Below are 15,363 nucleotides of genomic sequence, written 5' to 3'. Positions count from 1 at the left end.
GCACACAAGCAAGGGCATGTGTCATTGGCTGTGTATGTTACATGTCCTTGCCATAAAAAAACAGCCATTTTCCCCCTTCGCCACCATTTCCTCACTGCTGCAGCTTAGTGTTATATGGCACCGCTGCTGCTGTGGGCGCTATATAGTCAAAGAGTCTTTTTTTGCAAGCACATTTTCTGAGAGATAGGTTTAAGGAGTCGGGACTAGTTGTAATATCAGCCCTTTTCATGGTAGGTTACAGCAGTTCATAGCACTTTTTGCCAGGCAGGTATGTGCCAGTGCTGTGCAAGTGTTTGTCACAGCATTTGGTATAATCTAGCTCAGCCAATCCTTTTGGGCTAGTAGCATTGTCTGGTAGTCATCTGAGTAGCCCGCCTGTGAAGCTAGCTACACCACCTGTATATCAAATTCAAATTCAAATTCAAATTCAAATGAGCTTTATTGGCAGGACTAAGTACATGTTAGCATTGCCAAAGCATATGGTAAAAATACGGGGGTGGGGGATGGGGGGCATATAGAGGTCCAGGGAATATCAAATTCCTTTTAGAGGATAGGGGATGTTTCCAGGGTGGGGTATAGGAGTCCATGACATATCGGGCTCTTTAGTCGGGGGATAGGGATATGTCCAGTGTTGGGGTACGGGAGTCCATGACATATCAGGCTCCTCTTAGTCTGTGGCAGGCACTGACATATTCCGCTGCTACGGCCACTGCACTTTCCTCTTCCCCCAGTATTATCGGCAGTTTCTCTTCCTCCTCCTTGGAGGTCTAGTCTGGGAGGAGATCAGACAGCCTCTTGAAGTGAGTGTCCCTCACTGCGGAGTATTTGGGGCACCTCAGCAGGAAGTGGGCCTCATCCTCCACGGCCTCCTGGGGGCACTGCTGGCAGAGTCTGCTCTCTCGGGGCTTGTAGTTCTGTCGGTGCCGCCCGGATTCGATGAGTAGGCTGTGGGCGCTCAGTCTGTACCGGCTCAGGATCTGTCGATCTTTGGAGTTTTCTAGTTTCTAATTTTTATTGCATCTAACCTAGGAAATCGTTTTGGGCTTAGTAGCAGTGTTTGCACGACAGCGGAGTAGCCCGCCTGTGAAGCTAGCTACACCGCCTCTGTATCTAAATTTTTACTGCATCTAGCCCAGTAAATAGTTTTGGGCCTAGGAGCAGTGTCTGCACGTCAGCGGAGTAGCCAACCTGTGAAGCTAACTATACCGCCTGTGTATCGAAATTTTTACTGCATCTAACCCAGTAAATAGTTTTGGGCATGGGAGCAGTGTCTGCAGATCAGCAGAGTAGCCCGCCTGTGAAGCTAATTACATCGCCTGTGTGTCAAAATTTTTACTGCATTTAACCCAGTAAATAGTTTTGGGCCTAGGAGCAGTGTCTGCATGTCAGCAGAGTAGCCCGCCTGTGAAGCTAACTACACCACCTGTGTATCTAAATTTTTTCTGCATCTAACCCATTAAATCCTTTTTGGCCTAGTACCATGGTTTGGCCACTCAGCTCTGCTCGGTTTTCATCCATCGTTTTTTGTGCCAACAACTACAGATACAGAATTGCCAATTAGTTAAGCACCAAAATGAGTGGCAAAAGGCCTGCTGTTGGTGGAAAGGGGAATAGGAATGTTGGAAAGGGAAAAATGGTTGTGTCCGTGGGGTAAGTGGTAAAGCAACAGTAACATCTGCAGAAGAATTACCATCTTCCAGCCAAAGTAAGATGTCTACTTCTTTTCGTGGACAATCTGTTGTGATCTCTTTCTTACGACCATCGCTACGAGCATCGCTACAAATTCCAGATGAGGCACAAAAACAGCAGATGCTTGAACGGATATCAAGTGTTCGTTCGAGTGGGCTCTCCTTCATATCAACTTCAACATCACAACTACTCCAGTCCTCAGAGGTGTCACCCCAATTGCACTTGCTTCCTCACAGCTCCCAAGTCTCCAGCCGCCCGTCTGAGTATGGGGTAACACAGATGGTTGAGTCTGCAGAGCTGTTTACTCATACTATAGCCTGGGAATCAGAGGTCTGCTCCAGAGCTTCTGTGAATCCAGAAGAGGAAATGGTCTGCACTGATGCCCAGAATCATTGTGAGTCGGATCCAGACCCAGACGAAGAAGGTTATGAGCAAAATGTAGACCCTTGTTCCCAAACTGTAACTCTTGTTGGTGGAGACAATGAGGAAGATGAGGATGAGACTGAGATACCTGATTGGAATGAAAACTTGACTTTTCAGTCAGGGCAGGAAGATGTTGGCTCTGAGGACGATGGGTGTGAGAACACACAGGATGATGATGACGAGGTTGGAGACCCCACTTACTGTCAACCCACAGTCAGCCAGTCCATGAGGTTAGCAGAGGAGGTGGAGGAGGATGCTAGTGACGAGTCTGACGACGAGGTTAGGTTGCGCCTTCCTGAACAGAGACGGAGTAGTGGAAGTACGTCAACAACTGCATCCTCAACCCCAACTGTGCCTCTGAGCAGAAGTTGTGGTGGCTCTTCAGGTCGCACGGGCTCTAAGCCTTGCATAGCCTGGGCATTTTTTGAGATCGCAAAGGATGACCCAACTCATGTTGTCTGTAAGTTTTGTCACCAAAATCTCATTAGAGGCCAAAAAATGACTAGTTTGAGTACTTCATGCATGAACCGTCACATGGATATGAGGCATTAGTTGCAGTGGGAAGCTCACTGTGTTACAATGTGGCCTAGTCAACCACCGTCTGCCCCATCAAGTACATACGCATCCTCTTCATTCTCTGTGACTGTGGGGACAGCAGTCACACATGGTTTTGGACGCAAACCTTCCACCTCTTTACCCGCAACAGCCATTGTGATTGGCAGGTCATCAGGACATTTGCAAGTGAAAACACCTGCTAGTGTTGAGCGCTCTCCAACATCGAGACTATCACATTTTGATCAAGGCAACATAACATCTCTGCCTGCACCTTCCTCACAGACCAGCAGTTTGCCGGGGACACACTACTCAACCCCGTCTAAGCACGACAACCAGCCCTCAGTCCCTCAGATGTGGACAAGTAAAAGACCATTTCCTCCTAGCCATGACAAAGCTAAGAGGTTGAATTTCACCATCTGCAAGCTGTTGGCTACAGAAATGCTGCCTTTCCGCCTGGTGGACACAGAGGATTTTCGAGACCTTATGTCCGTCGCAGTGCCCCAGTACCAGATGCCCAGTCGCCACTACTTCTCAAAGAAAGCTGTGCCTGCGCTATACCAGCATGTCACACACAACATCACCGCTTCCTTGAGAAACACTGTGTGTTACAGGGTGCATTTCACTACAGACACTTGGACGAGTAGACATGGACAGGGGCGTTACATGTCGGTGACTGGGCACTGGGTAACTATGGTGACATCAGGAGAAGGAGCTGCTGTCCACGTCTTGCCGTCCCCATGAGTTGCTCGTCGATCCTGTATCTAGAATTTCCTCCACTGCTTCTGTCTCCTCAAACTCATCTCGGTCCTCCACCTGCACCCAAAGCCTGTCTGGTAATGCCACCCCCGTTCTAACTGCGCAGAAGGAATCCTGCACACCTCCTTACTATGCTGTCACCAGGGCTCAACGGCATCAGGCGGTGTTTACCTTGAAATGTCTGGGAAATGTGATTCACACAGCTGAGGAGTTGTGGTCAGCTCTGGAGATCGAGTTCCATCAGTGGTTGTCTCCATTGAACCTGCAGCCAGGGAAGGCCGTGTGCGACAATGATGCAAACCTGGGTGTGACCCTTCACCGGGGCAATGTCACACACGTGCCTTGTATGGCTCACGTTTTGAACCTGGTTGTCCAGCAATTTTTATCCAACTATCCCTGACTAGATGGGCTTCTGCAGGGGGCACGGTCGCTATGTCCATTCGTATCCCGCAGCTCAACGACTTACATCTCTACAGAAGTCGTTTGGCCTGACAGTTCACCGGCTGAAATGCAAGGTGCCCACACATTGGAATTCAACTCTGCACATGTTGCAGCTACTGTGGCAGCACTGACGAGCCCTGGTGCAATAAGTTATGATCTATAGCCTGGGCCAACGAGATCCAGAGGTGGGACAAATCATGCTACAGGAGTGGTCTCAGATTAGGGACCTATGCACCCTTCTGCACAGTTTTGAAATAGCAACGAAGATGTTTAGTGCTGACGATACCATTATCAGCATGACTATTTCGGTGATTTACATGCTGGAGCACACCTTAAACAGTATTCGGAGTCAGGGGGTGGAACAAGAGGAGGAGGAGGAACAGGAGGAGTCGTATGCGGAAGGGATAATATCTCAAAGGTCTAGATGGTCGGCAGCACCAAGGCGGCTGGCATTGGAGGCTTGGGGAGAGGGAATACCAAGGGCGCATGGTAGCAGCCAAACTGTTGAAGAAGGTGCAGGAGGCAAGGAAGAACTGGAGGACGAACTGGCACTGGGCATGGAAGAATCATCTGATGAGGGAGACCTTGATCATATTTCTGTTGTGCGAGGTTGGGGGGAGAGGGTAGAGGAAGGATGCATGATTCTCACCTCACCACCACAAAGACAACAAGGACTTGGTCCTCCTGGATGCGCAAGACACATGAGTGCCTTCTGGCTGCACTACCTGCAACATGACCCTCGGATTGTCAGAATCCGAAGTAATGCCGACTACTGGGTTGCCACACTCTTAGATCCCCAGTACAAAAGTAAATTTGCCGAAATATGCATGCATGAATCCCTTTCTATGGCAGGAATTGAGTATCAGCAGAGACTGTTACAGAATCTAACATCTGCTTTTCCACAAAACATCTGTGGTGCACGTAGTGAATCTCTGAGTTCTAACTTGCCAACCGTGGGACTATTGAGTCATCACTCAAACCGTAACAGTAACATCGTATCTGGTGGTAACAGCAATTTTTTCCAAATGTTTTAAGATTTTTTTAGACCATCCTTTGCAAGGCCACAGGAGACAAGAAGTCTGATGCATAGCCAACTCCTAGAGAGGATGGCACAGGAGTATCTCCAAGTTAACATCGATGCCATGACTGTGGAACTGGACCCTTGCTCATTTTGGGCTTCCAATCTTGAAAAAATGGCCTGAGCTCGCCTCTCACGCCTTGGAGATCTTGTTGTGCCCTGCAGCCAGCATTCTCTCTGAACGTGTGTTCAGCGCTGCTGGTGGTGTGCTGAGTGATTAACGCAAGTGGCTGTCCAGTGACAATGTAGACAGACTAACATTCATCAAGATGAACAAATCCTGGATCCACAAGGACTTTCCCCCCCCTGTGTCATCCTGGGGAGACTAAAAGCTTGATGATTTTTGAAAATCACCTCACCAACCGTTTTAAAAAACTCTGGCAAAATTGATACCACTTAAGTGGTGTCTGTGGCCGAATTTTGGGAAAAAATTGAGACTTTTTGGAGTCCCCTTGCTGTGTTTTACATGACGTTGTCATCATCAATTCCAGGTGGGTGGGGTCATCTGCATAGTTGTTTACTCATACTATGGCCTGGGATTCAGAGGTCTGCTCCAAAACTTCAATGTCTGTTAGTCAGCAGAGTACCCCACCCATGAAGCAAGCTACAGCGCCTGTTTATCTAATTACTAATTTTTAACTGCATCTAGCCCAGGAAATCCTTTTGGGCCTAGTAGCATTTTGTGCTACTCAGGAGAGTACCCCACCCATGAAGCAAGCAAAACCGCATGTTTACCTAAGTACTATTTTTTAACTTCATCTAGCCCAGGAAATCCTTTTGGGCCTAGTAGAATTTTGTGCTACTCAGCAGAGTACCCCACTCATGAAGCAAGCTACACCACCTGTTTATCTAATTACTAATTTTTAACTTCATCTAGCCCAGGAAATCCTTTTGGGCCTAGTAGCATTTTGTGCTACTCAGCAGAGTACCCCACCCATGAAGCAAGCAAAACCGCATGTTTACCTAAGAAATTGCTACTAGGCCCAGATTACCCCACCCATGAAGCAAGCTACACCACCTTCTTCCTTTCTCAATCTAACCTCTCAGCTCTGGGGTGTCCGCTCTCCCTCCAGCTCTCTCCTTCTCACAGATGGACTACCGCGTGTATTCACACTGTGGCGAATCTTTTGGGCCCAGGCATAAGAAGTCATTGAGGTAATGGATAATATGTACCCTCTTAGAAACGTCCATGACGACCCATTTGAGGAAGCAACTAAACGCCTCAAATAGTGAGCAGGATATGGAGCACCTCATGGGCAAACAGTGATCTATATAGTATGCTCCTTCACAGAAGCAGCCCAATGGGAGGACACTATTCGGAGGCACAGGTAGTAACTGGAACATCCTCTCAATGTCTGTTTTGCCCCTTCCCAACTTGTTGACCCACATGATTGCCTCGTCAAAGGAGGTACAGTACATAGTACTATACTTGGTTCCACGTCGACGTTGTCGTTTACTGACCTGCCCCTTGGATATGACAAATGGTGGATTAGTCTGAATGTATTGGGTTCCTTTTTTGGCACGCCTCCCAATGGGGATACCACTGCATCTTCTAAGGAAAGTGTTCTGAATGGACCCGCCGCCATTCTACCTAAAGATATTTCTTTTTAAAAAAATTTTGTCACAATGTCTGGGTGTTGGTAGGGTGATTTTTAGATTTTTACTCCAGCCTTTCTTGATTTTAGAAGGGCATGATAAGCCTATATCTGTCTCTCCTCCTCCTTTTACTCCTCCACCTCTTTTCTTTTCGCATGACTATATGTAGTTGTGACTTTTCCATGTGCTTATTGTGTCTTCTGAGCAGTTTGTCAGCTTTTGTACACCTTTTAAGGTGTTTTCTATCTGTTTTCTATGTGTTTGTATGTGTTTGTGTTTGCCTGCCATTGGTTTCAATGGGGTTCGACGGTGTTCGACGAACATTGGTCAAACACGCCCCAATTCGATGAACCGAACTCGAACACTAGGGGGGTGGCTCAACACTATTCAGTACCCTTTGACCTATAACATAATAGGGGAGTGCAAAGAGATGTTTTAGCAACTATGGAATTTCATGGCCAAAAATACAATCTTTGAAGAATCTGGAGAAGTAAAACCAGTGAGCCAACTCTTGGATTTCATACTGTTTATACTGCTTTTATGCAATCTGTGGTTGAGACCATTTTTATACGGTAATTAAAATATTAAAATTGGTAGTATTCTGAAGGCTTTAAAAAGAGCCTGCTCCCACTTTTTTCACATAGGTGCAGAAGTAAGCGGTGAGTTGAAAAAAAAGTTAAAGGTTGATGTTTATCAGTGTGTTGCTTCTCACCTTCTATTGGCACCAAACTCTGTCCAAGTACAGAAAAATAATCAGCTGCAACGATTATTGCAATAGAATAACTTGGAAGACACTGCTTACTAATAGCTGGACAGAAGATATTCCATGGAAGCAGTAAGGTAAAATTTGCTGATTAAATCTACGTTTGCCTTCAAGTTTGATAACTCTAAAAGATAATTAATAAGGTGAGAAGATAATGTTGGGAAGGGAACAGATGCATGGTAGCAGTATTTTAAATAATGAGATTTAGTCAATCATAGGAAGATAAAGAAGATACTACTACCAAAGAACTACTAAACAACTAATTGAAAATTTGAAAGAATTGTACTTTATTTTTATGTAACCTATATAACTTTTTCAGCCTCATGTTACCTTTCTGAAATCTCCATGATGTTGGTATTCACATAGCATCATATCAAAGAAGATAGGGATTGTGGCTTTGCGTAATTCATCTTCAGGAATCAGTGTCATTTCCAGAATTGGTCCAACCATTCCCGGAATAAAGCAAATTTTGTTTTTACCTACCACAAAATTATGAAAAAAAATTAATACCATTTGATGAAACACAACAATTAAATCATTGTAGATGATAATGTTAATGTAATATATAGTATAATTTAGAATCAAAATAACACAGGGCAGTAATGCAATATTGTAAGCATACATTTACATGGTGTTGCATTATTATTATTATTATTATTATTATTTATTTATATAGCACCATTGATTCCATGGTGCTGTACATGAGAAGGGGTTACATACAAGTTACAAATATCACATACAGTAAACAAACTAACAATGACGGACTGATACAGAGGGGCGAGGACCCTGCCCTTGCGGGCTTACATTCTACAGATTGCATGAGCAATTATTATTATTACTAGATGGTGGCCCGATTCTAACGCATCGGGTATTCTAAAATATGTATGTATGTAGCAGCCACATAGTATATAGCATAGGCCACGTAGTATATAGGAGCCATGTAGTATATAGCATACACATAGTACTTGGCCTGTGCTATATAGTATGTGGCTGCTATATACATACATACATATTGTAGAATACCTGATGCGTAAATACAGGCCACACAATATATAACACAGCCCAAACAGCGAGACCGCTAAGTCTTCTGGGTAATTTCGCAATGCATCTCTGGGACCGGAAGCTGGCGGAAGGCGCGAGCGCATCGTCGGACTACGGAGGGTGAGTATAGCAGGTTTTTTTTTTTATTATTATTATTTTTAACATTAGATTTTTTTACTATTGACGCTGCAGAGGCAGCATCAATAGTAAAACGTTGGGGACACACAGGGTTAATAGCAGTGGTAACGGAGTGCATAATCCGCGGCATAACGCGGTCCGTCACCGCTGGCATTAACCCTGTGTGAGCGGTGACCGGAGGGGAGTATGGAGCGAGCGGGCATCGGGCACTAACTGCAGTGGAGTAGGGAGGGACTAAACGGACTGTGCCCGTCACTGATTGGTCACAGCAGCCATGACAGGCAGCTGGCGAGACCAATCAGCGACTTGGATTCCATGACAGACAGAGGCCGTGAGCAATGAATATCTGTGACAGACAGACAGACGGAAGTGACCCTTAGACAATTATATAGTAGATTATTTAATATTATAGCGCCATTTATTCCATGGTACTTCACATGTGAGGAGGGGTATACATAATAAAAAACAAGTACAATAATCTTAATCAATACAAATCACGACTGTATAGGAGGAGAGAGGACCCTGCCCGTGAGAGCTCACAATCTACAAGGGATGGGTAAGGATACAGTAGGTGAGGTTGAGCTGGTTGTGCAGCGGTTTGGTCGATCGGTGCTTACTGCAAGTTGTAGGCTTGTCAGAAGAGGTAGGTCTTCAGATTCTTTTTGAAAGTTTCCATAGTAGGCAAGAGTCTGATATGTTGGGGTACAGAGTTCCAGAGTATGGGGGATGCATGGGGGAAATCTTGTTTGCGATTGTCGGAAGAGGAGATAAGAGGGGAGTATAGAAGGAGATTTTGTGAGGATCAGAGGATGCATATAGGTAAGTTCCGGGAGACGAGGTCACAGATGTATGGAGGACACAGTTTGTGGATGCCTTTGTATGTCATGGTTAGGGTTTTGAACTGGAGTCTTTGGGTAATGGGCAGCCAGTGCAGGGATTGCTAGAGAGGAGAAGCTGGGGAATAGCAAAGGGACAGGTGGATTAGTCGGGCAGCAGAGTTTAGAATAGATTGGAAGTGTGTGAGAGGTTTGGGATGAAGTGGGATGGGATCAGGTCAAGTGCACAGGTGGTGAGATGTGATCTTGAGATTAGAGTGGAGAGTCGATCTTCTGTAATGGTGGAGAAGTTGGTTTTGGAGGAGGAGGGCTGAGTAGTTAGGAGGAAGGGCTCTGGGTGTTGTCGACGAAAACCGTCTTTGCCTCATTTTTCAAGCAGAAGATTGATAACATCAAAGTCTTCGGCAGAGATGAGTGGAGAGGGATGGGGTGCTGGAGGATGGAGGAGAGAATTGATAGTGTTGAATAACTGTTTAGCAATGGTAAGTATTAACTATAAAGTGTTGAAGGAAAACAAAGGCACTCCAGATTCTAATGCAAAGGAATTTGTTGAGATGGTATGTTCATCAATAAATTGTTTTATATGGAGATGGGCCAATGATTTAGTACCATTTGGACTTTGATCATGGCCTACAACATACAGTATGTACACATGCATATGAGTATATTTGACATGCAAATAATGACTTTAGTTAATATGGAGCAATATTTGAAAAAAGATGAATAGACAAAAGTATTCATAATTTTATCACATTTAGAAACATGAGAAAATAGCTATGGAGGATATCCACTAGATTAAAACATAACCTTTAATAGATATGAATAAAAAAAACTCGGATCCTAACAAAACACAAACATAGACAATGAAAACGTGCTCAGGTGGACTAGTGCTCAAGATAAAAAATTGGAACAGTCTTACCAATTTAGACAGACATGTGGAGGAAATCCCTCAAATTTCATGAGGGTGGTGGTTCCAAAAGACAAGACATCAGGCCAAGGGTAGGGAACACTGCCACTATCTTCCCTGTGAACCCTTAAATAGCTCCTGTCCTAACAAGGACAGGCCCCAAGTGAGCCCTACTATGGATACCCACCAACCAATATATAAACCTAAATGTCTCTCTTCTCCCTACGCATTTCAACTCCAATAAAGGAGAATCATCAGGGGAGTTATGTACAATCAAGGGAGTGCCAATGGGCCTCCTTAGTAGTCCAGAAAAGACAGTCTATAAAAATCCATACAGGTCCGTATGAGTCCGTGCAGATTGGGTCCCGCAGTGACTGGGAATCCCAAAGAAAATCAGCAAATGCTAGCTATGTCTGCAGCTTAGAGTAAGTCCCAAGGACTTACTCTAAGCTGCAGACACAGCCACTGCGGGACCCAATCTGCATGGACTCATACGGACCTGTATGGATTTTTATGGACTGTCTTTTCTGGACTACTAAGGAGTAGTACTAGACTCCTAGGTCACAGCTGTAAACAATTTTGTCAGAGTTTCACACCATCTATACAGGTGCACCAAAAAACATTCAAAACGAAACCAAAATGGATTTTGCTGAGAAATATGTTAAGGTACATCCTTTCCATGGTAATGACTTGTATATAAGGCAAAATAATTAACCCCAGACCAAAATGTTCCTCCAGCACTTGGGCTTTGTTTACACGCAGCATTTTTGATGCATTTCATTTTTCAACTGTAACGTTGCATTCAACCAATACAAATGCATTCACAGGGAAATGTCATTGTAACATTTAACAACCCTAGCTGGTCATGTGGTGTGTGACACATAAGCAGACACATCTTGTTTCATTTATGAAGGAGGGACTCAGTCACAGAGCCTATTTTTAGGGGGGCATCAGGCGGCATTAATATTCTTAAAGGGCCATTATTAAACAGTGGGTCGCCTATGCAGTGAGTGAAAAAATGTTGATAGCAGGGCAGGCCTTGTATTCAGTGCAAGTCATATGCACCCCAAGATGCCTTTGATCCTAGGTACTGGAGGACCGCAGGAAAATCCACTTCACATTAGTCATTTTGTACTCCCAAAGTGTTTTCTTATGTATTGACTGCAAGGCTTGTCCTGCTACCAAGTCATATGGACCCCAATAAGCCTTTGAACCCAGGTACTGGATGGCCACAGGAAAACCCACTTCACATTATTGAGTTGGTCATGTCATACTGTTTCCTTATGCATTGACTGCAAGGGCCGCCATGACCCAAATTTACAAGCACCCCAATCCCCCCTTGGAGGAAACAAAAAAAAAACTGTCCCATTACAATGGAGCGGGTCTCCAGACTTCTAATGCCCATACACTAAGTATATGGGCTGGCAAACATTTCTGGGCATCATAAACACCCTTGCAAAAAAACTGTAGTGGCTGTAGCAGCACGGAACACTTTAACCCTGGTGATTTAGTGGCAGTGGATGATGAGGTACTCGTTCCCCAGACACCACAATTTCTCCCGGTCTGCCATCACGACATTACACAAGCAAGCACATGTCCCACAACATTACCCGGGCCCTCAGCATTGCTGCTACAGGGAAAGAGCACCTAGCCACGGACACGTGAACAAGTGTTTGTGGGCAGCGACGGTACATCTCACTGACATCACGCTGGGTTGGCCCGAGTATTGCGGGCCCTATGTCAATCTGGGTTGCCCCCACAATCTACAGCTCCTGCACCTCCTCCTCCTTCACATCCTCTTCAGCCTCCATCTCCGAAAGTAGCACATCAGTCACAAGCTGGAAGCACTGACTCATTCAAGCCGCAACAGGCTGTGCAGAAACTAATATGCTTAGGTGACAAACCACACAATGATGAAGAGTTGTGGACATCTCTGAAAGAGCAGACAGATCTGTGGCTGACACCGCTGAACCTACAACCATGCATGGTCATGTGTGACAATGGCTGGAACCTCGTGGCTGCTCTATGGCGAGGCAAGCTCACACAAGTGCCATGCCTGGCCCATGTGCTTGGTCAACGTTTTCTGAAATGTGACACGGAGGCTTCATCGGCCCTTGCAGTGCTTCAGCAATGTTTGCAGTTTCTGGCTCACTGACTGGTTTGTGATGTCCCCAAACGTTGGAACTCTACACTGCAGATGTTGGAAAGGGTTTGTGAGCAGAAGAGGGCAGTTGGTGACGACCAGCATCAACAAGGTCGTCTTTATTCAGTTCTGACTTCAAACATATGTCTGACATTCATGTCCGCTCCTGAGATCTTATATACCATCCTCCAAAACTTTGATTAATCCACCAAGATGGTGAGCGGCAATGACATCATAATTAACATCTCCATCCTGCTTCTCTGTGTTCTAATATGAATATTTTTAGTTATTTATATAGCGCCAACATATTTACAGTTTAACAGTTTCAAACACAACAGTCCTAAGTAACAAGGATAATAATAATACAATAATTAAACAGAAATAAAACTACCCTGCTCGTGACAGCTTACAATCTACACTGAGTAACAATGATAACAATAATTAAACCCAAACAAAAGATCCTGCTCGTGACAACTTATAATCTACAATAAGGTGGAGGAGACAAAAACTACAGGGGTGTATTTGCAATAATGTATTTACAATGATATTACTGAGGTTTGTCAAAAGTCGTGGAGGCCTGAGGACAAGGAAGAGGAGAAGAGCCTGGTCAGTTGTCCTCTTGGTGAGGACACGGAAGTATTGACTGTTAAACTCAGGCATGCATGCAAAACTGCTATGATATGCTGCCTTTCCCGTCACCGTCACATTCTCAAAATTTTGGGTGACAGGCAATACTATTTGGTGACACTTCTAAACCCATGCTACAAGGAGAACTTTATATCTCTAATTCCAGAGGCAGACAGGTGTACTACAATGTTGGAGGACCACAGGGCCCTTCTTTTCGAATTATTTAAAAAATTCCCATCTGAAAATGCTGGTAGCAGAGATCACAGTTCGTTGGCCAAGCAAGGAGTACAGGTGGGAGAGACACCACTCCAATCCAGCAGAGGTAGTGGAACACTGTCAAAGGTCGGGGAGAGTTTTCTCATACCCTCCCATTGCCCTGGCACTGAGACACAGGGGACTCTCACAAGGAGAGCAAAGTTTGGGAAAATGCTGAGGGAGTACCTTGCTGACCATACCAACATCCTCTGTCATTCCTCTGTGCCTTTTAATTATTGGTTAGCAAAGCTGAACATGTAGCATGAACTGGCTCTTTCTACTACGCATATTCACTGTACTCACGGTCATGGAGTGCTCGGCACCTCGCTCTCTGGCAGTCACTGGGCACACGGCACCTCGCTCTCTGGCAGAACCGCTTTTATTTGTAAGAGCCAACGGGAACAGTCCTTTGCGGTGCCAGTGCTCTAAGGATGGAGCAAGCTGTTCAGCCTCCTATGTGCTGTGTTATGATCTGGTGGCCTTGGAGCAGCATGAGACGTACTCTGGAGAAGGTAGTACCTGTACAGACCGCAAACCCTGAACTTAGCAGCGCAACTAGAAGTAGACCCCTCGACACAGCCTAAGAACTAACTACCCCTAAAGACAGAAACAGGAAACCTATCTTGCCTCAGAGAAAATCCCCAAAGGATAGACAGCCCCCCTCAAATATTGACTGTGAGAGGAGAGGGAAATAACATACGCAGACATGAAATCAGGATTTAGCATAGGAGGCCATACTAGCTAAAAAGAAAGAATAGAACAGAGTACTATGCAATCAGTATTAAAACACTAGAAAATATCCACCACAGAAAATACAAATCACCACATCTGACTAAAGACATGGAGGGTATATCTGCATCTCCAGAGACACAGCTTGGCTGCAAAAAAATCCTTCACAGACACAGCTGGACAAGACAAAACATGAAGAATGCACAGAACTATAAGGTCCACAGCAGGTGGACAGCAAAAACAAAGCCAGGACTTATCTTTGAAGAAAAGCACAGCAAACAGGAGAGACCAGAAGGGATGTGAATCCTCCAAAAACAATGGACAACTGGCACTGACTAAAGGATCAAGCAAGGCTATATAGCCCAGCCCAACTTGCAAAAAATAGATACACCTGATAAATGCTGCGATCCAACTACCGCAGCACTACCACTCATAACCACCGGAGGGAGCCCAAGAGCAGAATTCACAACAGTGCTGCTTGTCCACACCAGAAATCTCTGCTGTCATGCCCGCTTTCTCTTAAGCTGGCCCCCTTGCCTCTAGGTCACTGGGTCTGTCTGCCGCAGTTGGTCACAGCGCCGGTGCTTCAGGTGCGTAGTGTACTGCCCCCATCTGGAGGACTCACTCTTGCTTTGAGTTTTTTTTCCCTCAGCTTACAGCCAGGTTCCCTGTCTAAACACGCCCCCTCTACCTGGGTATAATGACCTTTCTTCCTAAGAATGAGCGCGTTAATGATCTTCGATGACGTCGCGGCTTGTGATTGGTCGCGTGAGCCGGAGGGAGCCCAAGAGCAGAATTCACAACAGTACCCCCCCTTGAGGAGGGGTCACTGAACCCTCACCAGGGCCCCCAGGCCGATCAGGACGAGCCAAATGAAAGGCACGAACCAAATAGTCAGCATGAACATCGGAGGCAACAACCCAAGAATTATCCTCCTGGCCATAACCCTTCCATTTGACCAGATACTGAAGCTTCCGCCTCGAAAAACAAGAATACAAAATCTTCTCAACCACATACTCCAACTCCCCATCAATCAACACCGGGGCCGGAGGATCAACAGAGGGAACAACGGGCATCACATACTTCCACAACAAAGATCTATGGAAAACATTATTGATGGAAAAAGAGGCCGGAAGGGCCAAATGAAAAGACACAGGATTGATAATCTCTGAAATCCTATAAGGACCAATAAACCGAGGCTTGAACTTAGGGGAAGAAACCTTTATAGGAACATGACGGGAAGACAACCAGACCAAATCCCCAACCCGAAGCCGGGAACCAACACACCGACGACAGTTAGCAAAACGCTGAGCCACCTCCTGAGACAACACCAAATTGTCCACCACATGAGTCCAAATCTGCTGCAGCCTGTCCCCCACAGAATCC

General features: G+C 45.4%; 1 protein-coding gene across 1 annotated transcript in view; it reads right to left on the bottom strand.

The window, feature by feature from the left end:
- DOCK2 (dedicator of cytokinesis 2) overlaps positions 1 to 15,363 on the bottom strand; it is a 1,209,209-nt gene that overhangs the window by 509,697 nt on the left and 684,149 nt on the right. The window contains exon 33 of the mRNA XM_069763868.1: positions 7,632 to 7,780. Within this exon, the coding sequence (XP_069619969.1) occupies positions 7,632 to 7,780 (149 nt within the window). The remainder of the gene's footprint in view (positions 1 to 7,631; positions 7,781 to 15,363) is intronic.

Source organism: Ranitomeya imitator, chromosome 4 (genome assembly GCF_032444005.1).
Source record: "Ranitomeya imitator isolate aRanImi1 chromosome 4, aRanImi1.pri, whole genome shotgun sequence".
NCBI classification, from domain to species: Eukaryota; Metazoa; Chordata; class Amphibia; order Anura; family Dendrobatidae; genus Ranitomeya; species Ranitomeya imitator.
The sequence above is the reverse complement of the archived record's forward strand: the minus strand, read 5'-3'. Positions and strand labels throughout refer to the sequence as shown.